The sequence below is a fragment of the Musa acuminata genome, chromosome BXJ1-7 (genome assembly GCF_036884655.1).
Source record: "Musa acuminata AAA Group cultivar baxijiao chromosome BXJ1-7, Cavendish_Baxijiao_AAA, whole genome shotgun sequence".
Taxonomy (NCBI): domain Eukaryota; kingdom Viridiplantae; phylum Streptophyta; class Magnoliopsida; order Zingiberales; family Musaceae; genus Musa; species Musa acuminata.
The window spans coordinates 10,680,678-10,697,223 of NC_088333.1; the positions used below are offsets into that span (position 1 = coordinate 10,680,678).

General features: G+C 42.0%; 2 protein-coding genes across 3 annotated transcripts; both read right to left on the reverse strand.

Moving 5' to 3' along the window:
* Positions 1–1,225: 1,225 nt before the first annotated feature.
* Positions 1,226–5,159, reverse strand: LOC103991603 (uncharacterized). The gene is made up of 7 exons (XM_009411101.3): positions 4,639–5,159; positions 3,342–3,380; positions 3,026–3,096; positions 2,402–2,466; positions 2,225–2,314; positions 2,037–2,129; positions 1,226–1,856 (listed from the first exon to the last, which is right to left on the reverse strand). The coding sequence occupies exons 1-7, from the start codon at positions 5,058–5,060 to the stop codon at positions 1,440–1,442; spliced, it is 1,197 nt and encodes a 398-aa protein (XP_009409376.2). The 5' UTR covers positions 5,061–5,159; the 3' UTR covers positions 1,226–1,439.
* An 8,435-nt stretch (positions 5,160–13,594) lies between these two features.
* Positions 13,595–15,296, reverse strand: LOC135678764 (ethylene-responsive transcription factor TINY-like). Of its 2 annotated transcripts, none has more exons than XM_065191904.1 (2): positions 15,106–15,296; positions 13,595–15,023 (listed from the first exon to the last, which is right to left on the reverse strand). In XM_065191904.1, exon 2 carries the CDS (start codon positions 14,671–14,673, stop codon positions 13,852–13,854), a length of 822 nt encoding a protein of 273 aa, XP_065047976.1. In that variant the 5' UTR covers positions 14,674–15,023; positions 15,106–15,296; the 3' UTR covers positions 13,595–13,851. The 2 variants fall into 2 exon arrangements, with proteins under 2 accessions (XP_065047976.1, XP_065047977.1); XM_065191905.1 differs by having other exon boundaries at positions 15,181–15,276.
* Between the last annotated feature and the right edge of the window lie 1,250 nt (positions 15,297–16,546).

The following is a 16,546-nucleotide window of genomic DNA, read 5'->3' on the forward strand; positions in this document are numbered from 1 at the left end:
GTGCTCGCAACATGTTCGTCATGGTGGCAGTAGAAAGTGCTCAAAGTTACACCCAAAAAGGCAAGCCACGCTCCATGGATTGTGTTCTTTAATACAACTTGGCATCTTCCCTCCTTCCAATAATCCATCCTATGGATAGTACTCTTTGGTGCCCATGCCCAGGTCTTCTTATGAGACAGAGAGACCACTGATACGTGCGATGCATGTGGGAAATCTATCACTCATGGAGAAAGAGCTACCAATAATTGAGAGGAAGCATGCACGATCATCGACTTGGTGTGTACCTTTTCCTCCATGGATCCTTCTTCATGCGCCACTCACAAGACAATCTAAATGCTAATCTGTACTGTGGGAATCCGCTGTATCGCTGCATGCTTATCCATGAGGAAGGCTATAGCAGGAACCAAGAAGCTCGCGTTGGTTTTACCGTCAATCTACGGTATACAGTATCACCAGGAAAGAAGTCCGTAGTGATCATTCGACTTGCTGATTTCACCTGCCCACTGGTTGGTAAACTCAGGATGTGATTCCCGGCGAAGCAAACAGGACAAAACAATATCATCACTTGGACTCACACATGGGCTACATAACATGAAAGCTCGAAGCAGAAATGTAAGGCAGTGCAGCCAACATGGGCTACAAGACATGCAAGCTCTCAGCGATGCATGTATGAGTCACATTGGCAGCAGTCTCCTATCCTTTCACAGGTAACCTTTCCAAGGATCAATCGATTGAGTGCCATAGTGTATGTCGTGAGAGCTTCTGGGAAAAAGCTACCGAAGGAAAGTGATGCAATTCTTCAATCGGAGGCACTCATGGAACTTTTACAGAGAGGAAACTGACAGGTGATCAGAATTCTGACAGCCCTCTCGGAAGAACAGCATTTGAATCTCTACTAGGTTTAGCATTTCGAATCAATTGAACAACTATCATGATCCCATCAACTCAAAGCAGGATGAAGAATAATGACAACACCAGCAACAGATCTTCCGCATTTGGAAAAAGCAGGAGGTAGATATACATCCATCCATATACCATAATTTCATGAGTTCAAATTTGCTTCTAGGAAGATGAATCAAAGTGAATGAGAAGTGCATCAAGTAATGCTGTATTTACTTGAAGGTCTTTGGCGTGGAAGTATTGTTTTGGGCTCTTCTGGGCTTAACAGGCGCGGAAAACCTGACCCGGCCCATAAACCGGAACTTCATCGGTGGACTCGAACATATCATGAGCAAGCGAGCAACATAGTTTATACACAAACCAATCCAGCTACAAAATGCTGATCAACTGTTACAACTTGAGATTTATCTTGAGTAGAATTGGCTATGACAAACCTCGGTTCCTCATCTTCATTAATAAGGAAATCAAATATACACAAGTAATTTAATACGAAGTCAGCCCTGCATTCTTTTGGCCAGTTATCGAAGAATTGTGTATATTCATAAGCTTTGAGGCTGCAGCATCCTCAGCATCCAATTGATTATGTCTGTGCCAACTTCATCTCGCTCAGGCTCGAATAGAAGGTCATGTAAAAAGCCCTCATAGAGCTTTATATCCTTGTGCCTCGAGGCAGCAACATTGTGCAGATCTTGTGATGCCAGTGGATCAGTGACCCTATCAGCAGTCCCATGCAGGACCAAGAAAGGTACAGTCACAGACTTCATACTCTGCCGCAGGTAAGAAGACAAGCGGAGGATCTCATGGCCTGTTCGAACTCTTATAGGCCCAGTGTAAACTAGTGGGTCCGAGTACTTGGCCAACATAGCAGCTGGGTCTCTCGACACAGGAATGCCCCTCTTGTTAGCTCCCTTGAATTGGAACTTTGGCAGTACAAGTGAAAAAATTGGAGCCACAGCCTGCAATATGTAGCAAATGAGCCACCTGAATGATTTTGTAGTTCTCACTAAGTGGAACTCCTAAATGGTCTATTATTGCTTTCTATCGATAACTATTATTCTCTTTGCATCCAGTAGTTGTTAATATGAAACATCCTAACTTCATAGCATGCGAATCAGACCAAAAGCGATAACAATTACCCCAAGTATTGCATGAGCTGGCTTTACACGCAGTGCCGGAGATGTTAGTATGATCCCTTCTACCATGGCCTCAACATAAGGATATGAAGCTGCCTGTGATGCAACAAATTCATAGATGAGAACAGAATAGATCTATTAGGAATAATCAAGACAGGTAACAGGATTTTTTATTTCTAGAATGGCTTTACCTTTAAAACCACAGCTCCACCAGTTGAGTGGCCAAAAAGAAAACAAGGTATTTTGGGATTTTCAGATTTTATTTTCTCCAGAAATTTTATCTGAAAAAAATGAAAACAAAATTTTGAATCTACTTAAAGCCAGCATTAAAAACAAGCATAAAGAAAATAGCAATAATAACAACTTACAGTGTCCTCCACAACATAGTCTAGTGAAGGGACATACCCATGCAATCCATCACTACCACCATGGCCTGTCAAAGATAACAAAATAATTTGTTATAAATTAGGACTAGCCAACTTTTGTATTTTTAGCACACTTTAAAAGCTATCTGAATCTATAGAATCCTGACAATTACTAGTCAACTACTATGCAAACCAGTCATTTCTCAAAGGACAGATGGGAAACAAAAGATAGGAAGTATGAGGTCGACATGCTAAGCATGTGTGAGTTAGCATTATTTGAGCTAGTTATTAAATAATTATGAGCAAATCATACGTGCAGTGCAAGGTCATAGATAGTGCTTTTGAGATGCCATACAGACCTTGCACTTGAAAATTTACACCACATTGCAGCAATCTTAAATTCTTAACATGAGAAGATAGTCAATTTTGGAATTAATGAGATGTAATAATTTCAGGTTGTAGAAAAGAAGATACTGCTTAAAATTTTATCCCTACTCACGCTGCATTTCGTCTTCTTGGCACGTAGGGAACCACTAAAATTTGCTAAAAGTAGGACTCAAGCTCGTGCAGCGTTTTGCAAAATGTACTGCCATAAAGGAAAAAATTAGCTTAAGTACATGCACACACCTATCCAGTCCATCGCATACACTCCAAAATTGCATGCCATTAGCTGCTTTGCAAAATGTGAGTATCTTCCACTGAAAAAAAGGGACAGCCATGTTACGAAGAATCTAAGAAGCACATGTATTACTATTGGCTAGCAATATTGTGCCAAACGCAGCCATTTACTTATAGCTACTTATGGATAGACAGTAGAGAGTCCACCAGGACACCACCAGCAATTACTCCATCACTCAGACGGAGTACAAACAAATAAGTGTGTGCATTTAAGTGTAAAATATATAGATGCAAATAAAAGAAAAACCAATTATGCTCTCTCTACCTGTGTTCATTGAGTCCATGTATTAACAATATGATACCCCTACAAATCAACAGAACAACTCTCATTAGGCAACATCAAGAATAAATCATGAAAAAGAAAAGTTCAAATGTTGCACCACTTAAATATAAAAATCATAATACTAAGAATATAAAAGCTGCCATTCATTAGGCCCTAGTTTTCAGGTCCTTTTATTGATTTTCTAAGACTAAGGCCCAAACTGTCACTGCTCTAAGTTGATCCAACTACTCGGCCCCTAGGATAGCTGTCCTCAAGAAAACTCAAATTGTGGAAGGAACCATTGTGTTGTAGTAGTAGCAATTGATCTTACAGCTCCAATGTCTAGAAGCCTAAAGTGGATATAGACAGTAGCCAAAACATGTTGCTGAGTTTACACTCAATGTCCAACTTGGGACTCTTCTACCTCCCTAAAACTGGGGGGAAAGAAGACAGTGATATTAACTGAATTCACCGGAAAGGCAGCCAGTAAGAAAAGAATGGCTGGTTTATTTTGATCCGACCCTTTGATGCGAGCCAATAATACACTACGAATGAGATCGAAGAACCAGTAATCGGACCATCAAACATAGAAAGTCTGCTAACAGAACATGATATCAAGTCAGAAATGACACAGCTCTAGTCAAGTAGGAATAACACCCATCTGAGTTGGCAGATGACAAGGCAAGATCAACCGAATAGTAGAAGTTCACCAAGACAAAATAATCTCCTTTGTCCAATCTAATGATAATATAACCAAGTTCCAGTTGCAGCTACCAGATAGCCGTGAGGAAGCAATGAAGTACATGAAGAATTCACTATGAAACAATGGGAGTATACTTGCCTACAAACAAAATAATAATCGATCCAACAGAACAAAAATCTCGAAATTTGGAACAATGTTTATGTGGAGCAAAAACAGCTATTTATTCATCAATAACATGAATGAAAATTGATCAGTAAGTATAGCAACCATTTCATAACGTAATGAACCTTCTACAAGAGTATAATTCGATAGTGTACATCATGTTAGCCTCTGCAATCATTAGATAAAACATAACCTACATTACATAACCTTACTCCGATCGTCAAAAGAACTAATTTTTGCGGCGGACACAGAAAAAGGAACAATAAACAAGACCTGAGCCTCCCAAACAAATCGAACCATCAAGCATTACGAAAAAGGGGATATTTCAAAACCATGAAATCGGTAGAAAAAAGATGCAGGCTTTCCGAATCCATCTCCTCGCGTGGTTTACGAGAAACCCTAATCCTCGACCACAGAATCGGATCGGAACCTCACCTCAAATCTCCCGATGCCGGCACCCACGACCGGCAGAACAGCGCGCTCCTCCGAGGCCCCACGAACACAAATGTCCGGCAGCGGCACGCCACATCCGCTCCGCCTTCCTCCGACGTGGTCACCATCTCGACCCCTCTTGCGATCGCCCTCCGGCGCAGCACGTCCTCCTCCTCCGCGGCCACTGACCAACTTCCTCTGCTCGACCTCCGCCGCGGGGATGCTGCAGTGGCCGCCGTCCTGGAGGCGCTTGGGCTCCGGCGGCGGACGAAACGGAAGAACCACAAGGCGAGGGAGTGCAGGAAGAGGAGAACGCGCAGGAGCGACGCCGGCGACGGCACGAACCTCCGTATGTTCCTGAAGACCGGGATGATGCGGCCGCTCGCGCCGGAAGTCAGCTCCTCCACCGGCACGCCCCTTTCCATCTCTCACCGCCTCTCTTCTCTTCCTCTTCTCCTTCTCCTCCTTCTCCACCTCTCTTTCTCGTTCATATAGAAAGAGAGAGGGAGGGGAGGGGAGACGAGGAAAGCAAGTGGTGGCTTCTTTTTCTTTGACCATTCTTCGCTTCTCGAGTGTAGGCAGGGTTTTAAATGCCCGTTATATTCGGCCATAACGTCTCTGAAACGATCGAAATATCGTTATAACTAAAGTAAATACCATTAAAACGATATCAATTGTTATAATCTGATTTGATACGACAATTAACCCGTTATATATGGGTTGACCGCAGCTTGAAGCACACGACAAGCAAAGAAGCCGCAACTTCTGTTGTTCGAAGACGACTTGCGCTTCACGTTTGCTGGCAGGGAAAGAGCGGGCGTTTCCATGGCACATTGGCCGAGAAAGAGAAGAGAAATATCATACTTGTGAGAGCGATGCACTTTGACGCAGCTAAACATTGCTGTTGAAGTTATTGCACGCGTTATTATTGTGGTAGGTCTGCAGGAAGAAGAAGGGGGGTGGTGGAGAGTCTTGTGCAGATGCTGAACCAGTCAAATCGGACGTCCTGCAAAGTGATGGCATACGTCGTCGAGGGAACAGTTGACATTAACTTCTGGAAGATGGGAGTCGGCTGAGTCCACCTGCTGAAGTCGAGACTTGGACAGTAAAGGAGACGACTGCAACGTTTCAGAGAAGGTAGGCAACATATCGATGTGTTGTTGCTTTATCATATTCTATGAGATTGGCGAGAAGTGCCGAGAACTACTCGTAGAAGGGAGACGATCAGCGTCACAGATTAACATTTTTTGTCATCAAGGAAAAAGAAAAAGAAGGGAGATAAATAAAATGGAGTTGGTCTTTCGTTCTCATAAGCTTTGATATATAATCCATGCACATGTCTACTTGCACATAGTCACGTCGCCAAAAAGATATATCTACAAGATACAGCGTGCTGAGGTTAATTAGGATTAAATGAAATCAAAGATATAAATTTAGATTTAAATAAATAGATAAGGGTGAAAGATTTATTATTATTTTATTATTTTTAAAAATTTATACTCTATCTTTTAGTCAATATGAATAGGTACTCCTCGGATCAATCCAAAAAAATAATAGACCTAGTCTTTTCTATTATTCTCTTTCCCTTTTTTCGTGAAATTCTATAGAAAAATCAATAGTGTGATATTAGAGCCACAAATATTCGAGTAAGTGTTCGTTATCAATTTTTTCCTATCTTTAAGAGTGAAAATTATAAATTTTAGACTATTAAGATAAAAATTTTATTTATCTCGCAAGGATTGTGCAATTTAGTAGAAGATGATAGTTTTGTTAAGTATGATATATAGAATCTTAATATTACTAAATATGAAAGAAATTAAATGAATGAGAATATATAAAAAGATTCAAGAGCCCTTTACATGTTATAATAAGCAATAGATGATTCTCTTTTTTCTAGAATCATGATAACATCGACATTAATCAAAGCCTAGAAAAAGTGTGTTTGGAGGCATGTAAAAATTTTGAAATTTTAAATTTTTTGACATAAAATTCGAAACTCTTATGATGAAATATTCTAAAACTTTCGTTGACTTTTTCTCAAAAATATCTTCTATTGTGAATCAAATAAGATCTTATGATGAAAATCTAAAAGATCAAATCGTATTAGAAAAAGGCTTATGAAGTTTATTTGCAAAACTTAATATGATTTCTCCTATTGTAGAAGAAGCTAAAGATACAAGTACAGTACAGATGAATTAATGGGCTCCATTTAAGTTCATGAATAAAAAGGAAATAGATCTTCAGAAAAAATTTCAGAACAGACTCTTCAAATGAAGATAGAACAGACTCTTCAATTAAAAGTTAGGTCTCAAAGGAGAGATCAAAATAGCATAGGTCACGATTGATAAAAAAAAATGGTCAAAGAAACTGGAACGAAGGTAACAAAGAAATCTGTTGATGTTTTTGTTGTAAAAAAAATTGGACATATTGAACAAGATTGCTAATATAAAAATAAAAATTCAAATGTTCCTCTATGCTCTTATTATAAAAAATATGATTATCTTGAAAAAGATTGTTGGAACAAAAATTAAATAAATTATCATGAGAAAAAAATAATAATAAAGGAATGAAGAAAATATTTTCTTTATAGTATCTAAAGAAGAATATTCTAAATTTATTTAGTTTTTTTATAGTGGATATAGTAATATGAGATAAAAGTTTGTTTCAAAGATTCAATTAGATCTATAATACATATGAGAAATGATAATAAGATTCAATTGAAAGGAAAATGAACAATTAATGTGAATACCTAGTAAAGAATTTATTGATGAAGTAAATTTTATTTTTGATTGAAAATAAAATTTCATTATTATATGGTAACTAATTACAAAAAGACATTATACTATTTAATGAGAAAAGGATATTATACTATTTGTTACAATAAAAAATGCTTGATTTATGATAAGAAAATTGATATCAACCATAAAGATGATAAAAAACAAAGTGTTTCTCGTTACATGCTACTATCACCGATGAATCGATATTATGATATAAAAGCTATAATCATACGAGTTTTTGTGGATCTATACAAACTATCTCACATAACGAATCCTACAAAATTCAAATTGATAAGAAGATGTCTCAAAACATTCAAAAGAGCATTAGGTATTTCTAGTCTCTTCTATTATTATTTTTAATTCTATAGAAAAACCAATAATGTGATATCAGGTCATTATAACAAGCAAAGGCCGTGGGACGATGGGCTGGGTCGTGATTCTTGTTCTACGAGTGAAGTTGGGCAGTCGAAGTGGGCTGAGCTGCGTGGATGCAAGATCTAAGAACCATCCCAGCATGATTCCATCCTGTCTTTCATGAGACCGTAATGGATAGCACATGATCTAAGAACCGATCTGTCTGCATCAACTGGACTGCGACAAGGATCCACGGGAGACACATGGGGAAAACCATCTTCAACAACATTGCCCCCACACGTTTCCGCGTGCATGCATGGACGGTGAGCAGCACAGCTCATCGGTCCAAGTCTCTACAAAGTCACCCTACCCTTCTCTGTCCCAATCCCCCCTTTCAATCCCTCGACAAGGCTTTGGCAATTAGGCTGGACGGAGCTTTGATCTTTGGACGCAGATGTTGAGTCATGGTGCCAATGGGATGGAGAAAGCCTAGATGCTGTTGCGTCCAGATCGACGGAGAGATGGGTGGTACTCAAACCATCAAGCAATGCATCGTCGATTGGCATGCCAACCCTCCTCCTCAGTTTGTCCGGTACTGCATGAGCATAAGAAATGGCTCCAGAGGACTATCTAAAGGAATCGTCATTGAATATGATAGCCTTAAGATCATTCGTGTTCGGTGCAGGGATTCATATACTATTATAAGTACCACAAATGGAACTCCATTGCATGATATATTCTCCCTGTGGACTCCACCGGGTTTCGTCTATACCACTGGTAGTGAAGATCTTTCTGCCCTATTCTTGTTCTTCTTGCAATTTGTCATGAACATGATATTCTAATTGCTGTCGGAGCTATTTTTTATCGATCAATCATCAACCGTTTTTCAATTTGGAACCAGATGTGACCAGAAAATTAGTTGATCGATTCCATATCGATTTGTCTTCGATTCATAAACTAGCCAAAATTTGTGATCTTGATCAATCAAGGCTAAATGATGGTACTGCAAATAATGTGCAAGGTGCAATTTCTTATGAATCCACAGTCCTATGGACAGGATAATAAATTATCAAACTTATATTTCCACACAAAAAAAATTCAAAGTATTCAGATGTTTCAAGAGCTAATAGATCGGTGTAGGAACTTATAAGGCCTTGGCACCAACCTGCTCTACTTGATAGTGAAGCCTTACTAGTTTTGCTTGACTCCTTGGGTTTCTTATAGCCAATTTGATAGAAAGAAGTCAGGGATTTGTTTCTTTAAGCATCTGTTTATGAGAATGGAGCCAAAGTCCCGTGACCTCAGTCACCACCAAGCTCGCTCCCCCTTAAACAAAGCATTCTTATAGAGATCTGCTGCAACGTGGGTTTCACTGTCATCAGATTTTTCTGATAACGATGCTCGAGTAGTATTTCTTCTTGAACAAACGGGATGTTCTAATGCAAGTGTACAAGCTAAATGGGAAGAAAGCTTGCAATAGGATAACACTAGTGTTGGGATTGAATCACAAGGATGGCAAGGATCTTCCGGTAAATGTATTGCATTATCCTCTTAAAAATAAGAGAGACTGTCCAAGCTGTGAATTGAAGTGCACTGCAAGTTATCTGCCTCTGATTTCAATGGGAAGCGCGAGCAAGAAACCCTTAAAGAAAAGGTACTCGTGATCTATTTCTTCTTTCTTCATGTCAAGTGTCTCTTGGATCAGCAACGAAGGCACCTACCTGTTCGTACTCTTGCACTGTCATTACTAGTGGACCTGTTAATTGGGAAACGCTGGGCCAGCAACAATATATATTTCCTACGTGATATCATGCGTCGTATATATATATATATATTGAATCCTGTGGATGACCTCGACCGATATATGGTAATGGATTCTGATTCTCGATATCGAAATTGACAAGGCGGTGTGCCATTAGATTACTTGACGGGGGTTGTCGCTTGGCGAAGTGCGGCAAGGGTCACACGACAATGATTAAGAATCTTATTCGAGAAGATGTCAATGATCGAGATCTCGATGGACAAAGACATTGCTGGTTAAACTACGCTCTCGATTCTTCTACGTCATCATTGCAATCCAGTCTTACAAGAAAACTACAAGCTGTAGTAATGAATGCAATAGAAATATCCCTAGATTTCTTGGCTACACAACGAATGTCTGTATCATTAGGTGAGCTAGCTAGGGTTTATTTTATGCTTTGATCCTGGAGCGGCTGGATTATAATTCTCTCTTGTTGGTAGAACTTGTTGTTGGTAGAAAGCTTAGCTTTCCCAGATCCTGGATCTTCTGATATGCGAATGCTAATCTAGCAATTCCATTTCTCTCAAAGCCCTTGAGCCATGCTCATACCCACCATGGACAATCTAAGATTAAGGAAACCTTTAGTGGTCAACCTCGATCGATCAGCAGAAAAAGATTGGGAGGTTAATCGACCTCTAGTATGAGATGTCACCTGAGAAAGTATTACCTCAATCTTGCCGGTTCTTGATCCCTGACATATGATAGCTAGCTTGTTCTGACATCATTTCGTATGGAAGAAGAAACTTGACCCGTATAAATGGGAAGAGAGAAACAACACAGTAACAAACGTATTCGATAATAGACCACACGGTCCTGATCGATGGGTGACTTGACAAAGCGGCAACCATCACAATCTCAGTGCATGTTTCTTATTACCGACTGTTCGATCATCTCGTTGCTGGCCAACGAAACGCAGTGTTCTGCACGTCACTCGTTCCTCGTTCAATGGTTTCTGTACCGCGCAGCATTGTGCATGACGACCATCTTTTCCATTGTGTTGCGACGCAAGGAGAGAGGTCATGAAGAAAAGGAAACTTGAATCAGGTCAAACAGCTGACTGGTTAATCAACCGAGAAGGTAAAATATCGTTCATATTTCTACAGTGAACGTTAAAACATGATGAGGAGGAGCTGTTTCTGCTTGCGTCCAAACAAAGCCCCAGCGAGACGATGATCGATGATCACGGTAGATGTGATCTTAAGCACTCAGTGTCTCTGTTTCCTTGTCCGTAAGATGACACAGCCGAGTCACCGCACTATGGCAGGTGCCTACGAGGTGGCAGGATACAGTCATTCCTTTTTTACAGCCGCAAATCTTCAAAGAAGGTGAAGAGGGGAGGTGGGGACACGTGTAACGAGACGACGGTGTCGACTGTCGCTTTCGAATCTACATTCGATGGTCCCTGATTGGGCCCCGCTTACACATCAGGTAGCGAATCTGACGGCACACGTCGTAACATTTTGTGGTGAGTCATTCTCCGGCAATAATGACAGAGCGACGTCGGAGATATTCAAATTCAACATCTTATGATATATTATTAAGATTTTTATCGATTAAATTAACCGATACCTTCATCATGCGAGTATTTATACGTCGATCCACTTCATCTCTCTGGATTGAGCTTAGTCCTCATTGAATCAATCCATGGCTCGATACAAGAATGATACCTGCCTCTAACCCAATATATCATTCTAAATTTTCATTATATGATGTTGTCGTTAGATAAGATGATGAAACAATTAATTAAGCAAAAGAGAAAGAAAGCTTAATTATGTGAACTGAATCAACACATAAAAATGTTCAAGGGCATGACATAACTATGACTTTAATGATACGGTAATAACCTTTTGGCTCCTACGAGAGTAGGGAACAAGAGGTCCTCCCCATAAATCATGCAGATGCTGAAGGCCGAGAGAATAAATTGCACTTGTCTGCGACCTCAACTTCTTGGGTGCTGCATATCTCCTTCAAATTAATTGTAGTAATGCTAGATAGGGTCTACCACGTGTTGTCGTCTGATCTATCAGTCTGCTCTGGTAAGTCTACCATTGACTAATTAAATGTTCCTTCTAAACCGCCAATTAAGAATTATAATCACGCAACTTTGACAAGCAAGAATGATACTAAATGCAGTGCACATGAGATTACTGATTCATATAATATGCATACAAGGAAAACTTTCGGGAACAAGTTAGACCATTGTGACCATGTATAATAGTCTAATCATGATTCATCGAGATAGTCACAATGTTATTTCGTAAGATACTCGCATTAATCTCTTACCAGCACAATAAAGGAGTCATTCAATTGCTTCCAAATGCCGTTGAGGACTGTTGTAATCTGCCATTACAAGGCACATAAAGCTAGCTAAATACATCAGTGGAGCTGGAGACTGTGGTTGCATGTGTCTTTTCTGCCCCAGAAGGCCAGGAACTTCGATTGGCTTGTTTTGAAGGTTGACTAAATAATAATTTCCCACAATGTAGGAATAGGGTTTGATCATCTACTTCTACTTGATTGCACTTTGTTGGCAGACAAAAAAAAAAAGAAGTCAGAATTCACACATCATGCATGACATTATTTTCTAATCATTTTTAAGTAACCTGAATGCAATTAATTTGAACCAAACCATAGAATAGTATACAAAGACAAGCCCATATTTCTTCTTAATTGTTAGCCTTGGTGAATGGATCTCAAGAGAGAAAAGATCAACATAATTCTTTTTAAGCTACTTTTCCTTCTGAACTGCAGGTTTTGATCTCCTTAAGAGAGGAGATGGATGTATGAGACTTTCGAGTAATAAGATTTGAGTTTCCTTTACAAAAGCTACTGTTCCAAAAACCATATATACATCGATATATATTCAAGCTATGATTTCAAACCCGACAAGCAATTAAAGGAGACACATGCATAAAAGGATGACCTTTATGTTGAACAAGCCGATGCCTAACATCCCTAAAGGGAGGCTTGCGCAAAGCGTCTTTTTAACTTGGAGGAGGACATGCAAGCCACAAGAGGATAGTATGAAGTCAGAAATGGATACCGCTATCTTGTTGCGGAAATCGGTGTATCCTTTTGGCTGTAGTTACGTCCTTTTACCCTGGAGGAGAGGGCGGAAACTTTTGGTGAAGTGGAGAGGCGAGGTTTTTCCGAGGGACAGTGAGTGAGCAGTCGCTGTTCTGATAGATACTGTTTTGTTTGTTTACGAAGGCTGTCGTTTTGATATCGCAAGAGGTAATTAACACTCATCCTTGGCGCAGAATGAGTTGAAGTAAATGGCAATGCAGATGATGAGCGCTTGGTTTGACTTTGTTCCGCACGAGTCACTCTACTCTTCTCGGTTCTTCTTCTTCTTCTTCTTCTTTCTTTTTCTTCCCTGTAAAAGCAACTGCATAACTTCGATGGGCCGTCAATGTACTTTCAGTGACAGCACACTTTGGTAGGTGGAGGAGGTGGCCAAATAGACCTGCCATGTGAATGTAAAGCATTCATACATGCAGCAGAAACAGTATGCCACAGCACACTGACTCAGATTCGAGTAGGTGAAACATATGAACACATGCTCGGAGTCAATCAAGATGGCTTCCTAGTAAATGCAAATGGAATCCATCGACACTAACCGACGTAAACTTAGCTCGTTTTGGTCTTCACATCATCTCAAAACGTAAATGATTGGCGTCTTTCGAGTGATGCAAAGTCAAGTAACATTTTGGACAGAAAGAATAGGCAGTGCTGAAACCGGTAGGGCTAAGAAGACAAAGCGTCATTGGCAGTACGTGCCTAAAATCATCTTCTGAATTATGTTTGCAGAGTATTTGCATTTGTAAGCAGTGGAGGAGAGGCTGTCATTTCACGGCACAAAACAAAGTCGGTGATGACACTGTGCAGGATGTACTGCTTGGCTCTTCCTGATTCTTCTCAGGGTTCTTTCCTTTTTCCTGGTGAGAAGATAGAAGCAGCAGGCAAGTTGAAGCTGAGCTAAGGCTTGAAGGGAAGAAAGAAGAAGGGAACACACAAATCAATACCATGATCACAAACACATAAATAGCACCAAGTTATTATTCTCACACAAGCCAAGAACTACACCCCCTTCTTCTCCAACACGTCCAGAATACTGTACAACATTGACCGGAGAATTGGAGTCATGAGGACAACCCCAAGAAACAGCACACATTGAGGAAGAATGTAGAGGAGAGCAAGCCATTTGTAATAGTGAAGAAAGAAGGAGAGAAGAAAGCCCTTAAGCCCTGATGAAAAATTGAAGGGCATAAGAAAGGAAGGAGACTAATGAGCATTAGAAGAAGAGAGCTTTAAGCTTACTCCTTGATCCCACACAAGAGCTTCGAAGTTGGTCGGTAGGGTAGAGTCCGACGCGGCCCACAGCGGATCCGCGCTTTCCACCCACGGCAGCGGGTACGCCCACGAGTCCACTGCGTCGTCGTACAGGAACTCGTTCTGGGAATCGGCGGGGTCGTGGAAGCAGCACCCGTCGTCGAGCCGCGGCAGCTCCACGATCTCCCCGAGCTCAACGGAGTCCGCCGGCGCCGCCGCGGGGGGTTCCTTCTGGGCTCTGGGATCCATCGCGGCGGCCCTGGCGGCGGCAGCCTGGACGTCGCGGGGGGACAGCGTAGCGGGCCGGGGTAGGGAGCCGGCGAGGTCTGGGAAGTTGAGCACCGCGGCGGCGCCCTTGATGCTCAGAGCGGCCACGTCGTGGGCGCGCGCCGCCATCTCCGGAGTCGGGAACGTCCCCAGCCAGATGCGCGACTTTTTGCGCGGCTCCCGGATCTCCGACACCCACTTGCCCCAGTTCCGCATCCGGACGCCGCGGTACGCCGGAGTGTGACTGCTCCTGTCCCGGAGCCGCTTCCCTGAGACAGAGCCGCCGCCTCTGCCGCCGCTCCTCTTGCTCGAAGCTGGTGCTCTTTGACGGCATCTGCCCATTGTCCGTTCTGGAAGAGTGTGAGAAAGAGCAGGGGACGAAGACGACGACGCCGAGGAGAGGGAAGACGTTGAATTGACGCTGGTTTCCGGCTCGGAAGTGTTGGGAGGACACGCCATGGGCGCCAAAAAGCTTCCTTTTTTGTTTGCTTTTGCACTTTGTCCCATTCTGATGTTATTGAGGCCGGAAAGACCGCTTTTTGATGGATTTCCCGCGGTGGTATTGGATATCACAATTTGTTTTTATTTGATGGACACAGAAGATGTCAAGAACAGAAAGGGTCCATCACCAAGTATGGGACAACCATTTACGTACACAAATAATACTTAGCTGCTTTTCTCGCCTTGTTTAGCAGCATATGAATTGCATGCAAAGAAGAGAACAATGGCGCACTGACATTGGAGGCTTTTGACACACGATCCGAAAGCTTTCAGCAGAGCGACAGGGGAATGCTTTAGAGACGCTAGTTTGCTTCAATGGAGGAGTCGTACGAGTCCCCTTCTTTAAATCTTCAGACCTGAGAATAGGATCCTTCTGTCACATAAAGTCCAATAAATACTACAATCCGCCACAAGAAGAAGAAGAAGAAGAAGACATGCATGAGCTGCAGTGGTGGTTGTTTTGAGGCGAGAACGACATAAAACTAGAGGATTTGAGATCATTGAAAGAAAGACCTTAGATAGAAGAGGAAAGGAGAAGATGGGAGACACAGGTGAAGGGGAATGGAGGGGGGTTTAGTAGAGGAGGAGAAGAGAAGAGGAGGTTGGAATTGGAAACGTGACGAAGAGACCCACACACGACTTCTTCTGCCATCCTTTAGCCTTGGTTAATAATCATGATGGTGAGCTCTTCTCAGTAACATGATGGCAGACTCATCTTTTCAGCTTCGACCCCACAGTCCCAGTGACCTCCACCTATCGTTACCGGTCTCTATCAACGAACACGGACCGCTTAGCTAGCTTGATTTCATTGGTTTGATGTATGTGAAGCTCATGGCTCATGTTTCTGATACCTTCTATTACCATGAAATTAAAGGATCGTTGTTCACGAGAGTACTCTTCGGAGATCAAAAGATGGGAGACATAGCTTGTTGGCAGTGGCCAGGTGAATGGTTCCGCTGTTGGATCAAAGCTTGCATATATTCAATGCTCCCGGAGGGGAAGGTAGGGGTTATCTTCCTCGGTCATCTTCATTGATTGATGGTGATTTGGCCACATGGGGGACCAAGAAAGGACGAGAGCTTAGCTCAGCTTTGGCTAAACCAATCCATCTCTCAACCACAGCTAGCTACCACACAAAGGTACATGAAAGGATTCTTTCCGATAGACAGATGAACTTAATCTCAGGACATATTTGTGTGTGTGTGTGTGTGAGAGAGAGAGAGAGAGAGAGAGAGAGAGAGAGAGAGAGAGAGAGAGAGAGATCATCGATTTATATGGTTCCTGCTTATGAAGACTCTTTTCTGTGATCCGGCGTTTCATATGGTCCATTTCTTGGTCCTCTAAATCTACCAAAGGGTCATCGGAAAGCCAAAAAAGAATCAACAACAGTGCTGCAAACGTACCTTCCACGATCTCGTTCACCGGAAGAAGTACATGGGGGGAGGTCCCTGTGCATGAAGCTTGAGGTGGAGAATCGGACGATAAAGCCGCGTATGGCCTACATTTTGCTCGGCGGTGGCCAATAGCAAACCCTTAATGACAACCTGACCGGTTGTGACGGACCTCCTTGCGGGATGAGCCGTTCATCGTCACCCTCACTGCACTATACCGTAGTCGACGATGCAGGAAAAGCCCTAACAGTAAATAATACTCCGAAGAATGCTTCGTCTCCCGACCCACGTACGTACGCAACAGCCAGCGGTAGCAACGTGAAGCACATCAAAATCACGGTGTCACCTGCAGTAGCATCAACTGCTGTCGATCCAGGTGAAGGCCACGGTGAGTTCTGTCGACTCCGGTGCTTACTGCGACGAGAGAAGGAGAGACCTTCGGCGCGAGCAGTGAGCTATGTCCAGCTTTCATCGACGACCGAGAAGCG

Coding starts and splice junctions, on each gene's coding strand:
- LOC103991603 (XM_009411101.3), bottom strand. CDS start 5,060: ATGGAAAGGGGCGTGCCGGTGGAGGAGCTGACTTCCGGCGCGAGCGGC. Junction 3,097..3,341: donor CATGGACTCAATGAACACAG/GTAGAGAGAGCA, acceptor CCTTTTTTTCAG/TGGAAGATACTCACATTTTG. Junction 2,130..2,224: donor GTGGAGCTGTGGTTTTAAAG/GTAAAGCCATTC, acceptor GTTGCATCACAG/GCAGCTTCATATCCTTATGT.
- LOC135678764 (XM_065191904.1), bottom strand. CDS start 14,673: ATGGGACAAAGTGCAAAAGCAAACAAAAAAGGAAGCTTTTTGGCGCCC.